Source organism: Ixodes scapularis, unplaced genomic scaffold (assembly GCF_016920785.2).
Source record: "Ixodes scapularis isolate PalLabHiFi unplaced genomic scaffold, ASM1692078v2 PGA_scaffold1__304_contigs__length_218370807, whole genome shotgun sequence".
NCBI classification, from domain to species: Eukaryota; Metazoa; Arthropoda; class Arachnida; order Ixodida; family Ixodidae; genus Ixodes; species Ixodes scapularis.
Genome location: NW_024609846.1, coordinates 213,710,837 through 213,712,798, shown reverse-complemented (window position 1 = coordinate 213,712,798; position 1,962 = coordinate 213,710,837). Strand labels below are relative to the sequence as shown.

The 1,962-nt window shown below is 51.1% G+C and overlaps 1 protein-coding gene across 1 annotated transcript; it reads right to left on the bottom strand.

The window, feature by feature from the left end:
• Window positions 1–286: 286 nt before the first annotated feature.
• LOC120850682 lies at window positions 287–1,721 on the bottom strand. The gene is made up of 2 exons (XM_042290466.1): window positions 1,583–1,721; window positions 287–1,182 (listed from the first exon to the last, which is right to left on the bottom strand). Exons 1-2 carry the CDS (start codon window positions 1,719–1,721, stop codon window positions 287–289), a joined length of 1,035 nt encoding a protein of 344 aa, XP_042146400.1.
• Between the last annotated feature and the right edge of the window lie 241 nt (window positions 1,722–1,962).

Sequence of the window (1,962 nt, the reverse complement as noted above, 5' to 3'; positions counted from 1 at the left end):
CACTTCATGGGTTTACTCAAAAAACTGCTTTAACGTCTCCATACGTTCTCAAATTTCCTTGCAAATACGCTCCGAAAAATGCAGAACCCGAGGTATATTACTACAAAAACTTCTAACGATAAATTATTACAATTTCATTCTACTTTGCACTCCTCTCAATCGTAATGAATGAATCGTAATGAATAATTATTTGAATCCACTTCGCTTCTTCTAACGCTGGGTGATAATGCCCACCATCGTACCAAAGCACTTCATACGCGACGAAGAATTTTCTGGCAGTTCTCGATCACAGTGCCTTCCGGACCAGTTCGTCAAACATCATCTTCATGAGCTCCAGGTGCATCTTGTCTGTGCCGTCGCGTATCCTGCGCTCCTCCTCCTCCATGTCTAGCCTTCTGACCTTGACCGCCATCTCTGCTTCAAACTTGGTCGTCTCAAAGGCCAGCTGCTCTTCGTCGAGCTTGAGCCTTCGCTCCTCAAGGCGCAGTTCTTTTTCCTGGATCATTTCTTCCCGGTCCACTTGCCTTTCAAGGAACTCCTGCCGTCCATCCTGACACTTCCTCTTGGCCTTTCCATTTCCGTGCTCTATGGTGTCTTCTCCGGGCGAGACTGAAGGGTCGGCTCCTGCCAGGCTATAGCACTGGATGAACTCGGTCGGGACGCTGTCGTGAGGATCTACCTCCGGCACGGGGTAGTTATCGGTCGGGCCCAGTGGCGAAACCAGCGTTTGGGCCTCAGGCTCCCTCTTTTTGAGGCGCGGCCTCGGGTAGAGCACTCTGCGGGGCTTGGGGTACACCGGCTTCTTCATGTCGAAGACCTGCTGCAGCAGCTTCTCCTTCTCCAGGTACTGCTCGTGAGTGGTTGACCTGCTTTTCAAGCGCTCCTTGGCATCGGTGTCACCCCACTGCGAGAGCCGCAGGTCCCCCCGTTCCCCAACACTCCCACCGTTACTAAGTTGGTTTAGCTTACTTGGCATACTACCGTCGACGGCAGCGACGACTTCACCTTCCGCGTCAGACACCTCCTTCAGGGTTTGTTCGGTCAAGTCTTTCTCTCCATGAATATTCCCCACAATAACGTCACACAGAGGATGGTCCATACACTTGACAGTTACCTGTCCCGTTAGGAACGGCGACACAAGGCGAATGTTTGCCTCTGGCAACATCAGACACGTCCCGTCCACTAAAAATACGGGACTGACTTTGCCAGTAAAAATATTCAGATGCGACCAGTTCCCGGCGCACTATCACGGTGTTACTCCCGGTGTCCCTCAACACCTTTACTGCTTTGCCGTTCAAAATCCCATCTGTGATTGGCATAACTTCCGACAGACTTGGTCTCGCCTTTTCAGTCATATTCTTGGCGGGCGTTCTGAAGGCGTTTCTTGAGATTTTCTTCCTTCCCCGTGAAAACGCGTCCGTCTTACCAACAGGATCATGATCGGGTTCTACGAAACATGAAACTTCTGTCTTTCCGTTTTTTCCTTGCGGTCATGATCTGGACTCTGGACTCTGACACGCTTGACAGAATACGCGTTTTTCTGGCTTTGATCGGCAATCTGCTGCCTTGTGGCCCAACTTACCACACAAGAAACATTTTATCTTTAGAGCGGGTTTGCTGCTTTGCACATCTTCCTTCAGGGAATCTAAGGCTTCCTTGGCCTCCTTCCTGAAGTTGGCCAGATTAAGCTGGCCCCGCGCCTCCAGGAAGTGGTCCGCCATTTCGACCAGCGCCGATATGGACTTACAGCTTCTTTCCTTTAAGAAGACAGCCAGCCTAAGATCACAATTCCGAAGGAATTGCTCTCCGATCATCTGGTCACGAACCCCCCCTATGTTTTTGGGCATGCGTTCATACTGACCCACCGGTCGAAGAACCCTTCTAGTCTTGCAGCAAACTGGCTCCCTGTCTCTCCGTCCAACGGCTTGCTCTCTCTAAATTTCTCGCGGTACCCTTCTGCCG

Bases quoted from the DNA above. Each gene is read 5' to 3' on its own strand.
- LOC120850682 (XM_042290466.1), bottom strand. From the start codon at position 1,721: ATGGCGGACCACTTCCTGGAGGCGCGGGGCCAGCTTAATCTGGCCAAC. The intron at 1,183-1,582 runs GTAAGTTGGGCC...CCGTATTTTTAG, and splicing joins GATAAAATGTTTCTTGTGTG to TGGACGGGACGTGTCTGATG.